We start from the raw sequence: 2,692 nt of genomic DNA, 5'->3' as shown, positions 1-2,692 counted from the left end.
TTCTATCTCTCTCTCTCTCTCTCTCTCTCTCTCTCTCTCTCTCTCTCTCTCTCTCTCTCGCTTCTGCTCTCAAGGAAGTGACATCAGGGCTTTTAAGGTGTGCCTAGTTTTGAATGCACCAATCCAGATGGGCCAATCATTAGCCTGCAGGAGCCAATCAGCATCATACCTGGACACAAACACTTTCAAAACAAAAGAGAGACAGAAACGAGAAAATACAAAACGAAGGGTTGTAACAATATATACACACACACATGCGTATATTCTGTCTATACAGCTAAGCACTCCTTATGTGTATGTTCTTTATGGGAAAATGCTTATGCAGTTTAGCTTATTGGGTTCATATTCTGGTCTCATCTGCTTGCTGGTATATAAAATGCGTCATCAAATATTTTATTTTTAAAAAGTGTAGTTTACAGCAGAAACGGTGACAAACGATTGTGACTCCTGGCACGAACTCTGGCAGCTGATACATACAAATATATAATTAATAATAATAATAATAATAACAATAATAATAAATAACACACCTGTGGGAACTTGTTATTTAAAAACACCATCGCTCGCCACTGAGAACAGTGTAGTTTTTACCGAGCAAACAGCAGAAATGGCGAGAAAGACCGTGGCTGCTGCCAGAGGAAATCCAATCTGAGGATGCCACCGGAAGTGGCGCTGCGACCTGCCGCTGCCAGGATGTGCCCTTGCTCTCTCTTGTTGCATTTTTTTCAAGTTTTTGAAATATGTATCTTGTGCTCATCAAGGCTGTATTTATTTGCATTTATTGTTATTATTTATAGATAAAAGTAAAAATATTAATATTTTGAACTATTATTGCAATTTAAAACAACAGTTTTTTATATATATATTTTAAATTGTGATTTATTCCTGTGATGCAAAGCTGAATTTTCAGCCATTACTTCAGTCTTCAGTGTCACGTGATCCTTCAGAAATAATTCTAATATGCTGATTTGGTGTTCGAGAAACATTTATTATTATTATTATCAATGTTGAAAACAGGATTCTTTCATGACTAGAAAGTTCAAAAGAACAACGTTTATGTGAAATTAATTTGTTGTAATAACATTATAAATGTAATTACTGTCACTTTTGATCAATTTAATGTCTCTTTGCTGGAAAATAGTATTAATTTTAATAATAGTAAAAAAATAGTTTATGCATGATGTATAATGGTTTAATAAGTCAAATAATTTTATTTTGTTTCTGAGAATCAGTTCCAAATTCTGATTTAACTGAGTTAATCTGGGTGACTTTTTTTTCTTCTTCTATTAAGATGTTTTAGTTTTGTGTAGCGCTAATTTGTTTTAAGCCTGTTTAGATTCACAATCGATTCTAAATTCAGCTAAATCAGTGTCAGTGTAGCTTTTTAAAAAATGTTTTATTAGAAAATATTACTTAAAATTGCACAGCTGATTCAAATTATTATCCTGAAATAAATATGCTTTGCCTTCTCAGTCCCAACAGAGCCACCTCCGTCCAGGTCCTGGATTGTGCTGCAGGAGCCTGAAAGGACAAGACCAACCGGTAGATGTTTTTTATTTATTTTTTAAATAGTGGAACATCATTCAAAATCTAAGGACACTTTGCCTGATCCTTCTTTCTCCTCTTTGCTTCATCAGCCCTGTTAACTGTAATGTGCTACAATGTGCTGTGTGATAAGTACGCCACACGCCAGCTCTACGGCTACTGCCCATCCTGGGCCCTTAACTGGAGCTACAGGAAGAAGTCCATAATGCAGGAGATCCTCAGCTGCAATGCAGATATTATCAGCTTACAGGTAAAAAGAATTTATGTAATCCTAAATTTCTAATGCAGCTGTACTAAAATTACATAGCTTGTAGTTGCTCTTATTTAGTTTTACAGCAAAATGTGTAGTAAAATTACAACGTCTCAGACCAGCCAAAAATGTTAGTCAGTCTTAAAAGCTCTTCAGAATGCATCATAACTGAAATGCGTTTAATGCAATTTTATATATATTTTTAAGTACTTATGTTTGTTTTACATAATAAGCCAATGGTAACCTTCTGGTGTATTTGAGTATACCTGTCCTAGTAGATTAAGTTCTCTCTTTGTGTTTTGTTTCTTTAAAGGTCATTCTTTTAGTTCAGTAATTCACGACAGGTAGCTCTGAATAGTCAATGCATGTATACCCCTACAGCACTTTGTCAGAGTCACTTAGTCTGCTGTGTCATACGCAGGAAGTGGAGACAGAGCAGTATTACAACTACTTCCTTGTGGAGCTGAGTAAACAGGGATATGATGGATTATTCAGCCCAAAATCCCGGGCCAGAACCATGTCTGAATCAGACAGGAAACATGTAGATGGATGTGCAATATTCTACAAGACTGAAAAGTGAGTAAAGTAACACTCAAGGGTTGAGAAGTGTGGTATCAGACTCTGTCTTAGAGGTTTGTTTCAGTGTTGTTTTGAATGAACACATGGAACCGGATTTTTTCTTCTTTGCTGTTAGGTTCAGCATGGTGCAGAAACACACAGTAGAGTTTAACCAGCTGGCTATGGCCAATTCAGAGGGCTCAGAGGCTATGCTGAATCGTGTCATGACCAAAGACAACATTGGAGTGGCTGTGCTGCTGGAGCTAAAGAAGGAGTTAATAGAGTTGTCATGCGAGTATCCGCACAATTCAGATTTTTTTTTCCATTGTGACATTATTT

General features: G+C 36.2%; 1 protein-coding gene across 1 annotated transcript in view; it reads left to right on the top strand.

Moving 5' to 3' along the window:
• The window catches only part of LOC107665533 (CCR4-NOT transcription complex subunit 6-like), a 10,321-nt gene that overhangs the window by 2,636 nt on the left and 4,993 nt on the right, over positions 1-2,692 (top strand). Inside the window, exons 3-6 of the mRNA XM_016456448.1 lie at positions 1,474-1,542; positions 1,638-1,795; positions 2,217-2,371; positions 2,490-2,644. Of these exons, the coding sequence (XP_016311934.1) occupies positions 1,474-1,542; positions 1,638-1,795; positions 2,217-2,371; positions 2,490-2,644 (537 nt within the window). The remainder of the gene's footprint in view (positions 1-1,473; positions 1,543-1,637; positions 1,796-2,216; positions 2,372-2,489; positions 2,645-2,692) is intronic.

The sequence above is a fragment of the Sinocyclocheilus anshuiensis genome, unplaced genomic scaffold, assembly GCF_001515605.1.
Source record: "Sinocyclocheilus anshuiensis isolate Anshui unplaced genomic scaffold, SAMN03320099.WGS_v1.1 scaffold607, whole genome shotgun sequence".
Lineage (NCBI taxonomy): Eukaryota > Metazoa > Chordata > Actinopteri > Cypriniformes > Cyprinidae > Sinocyclocheilus > Sinocyclocheilus anshuiensis.
This window is presented reverse-complemented; position numbering and strand designations above follow the sequence as displayed.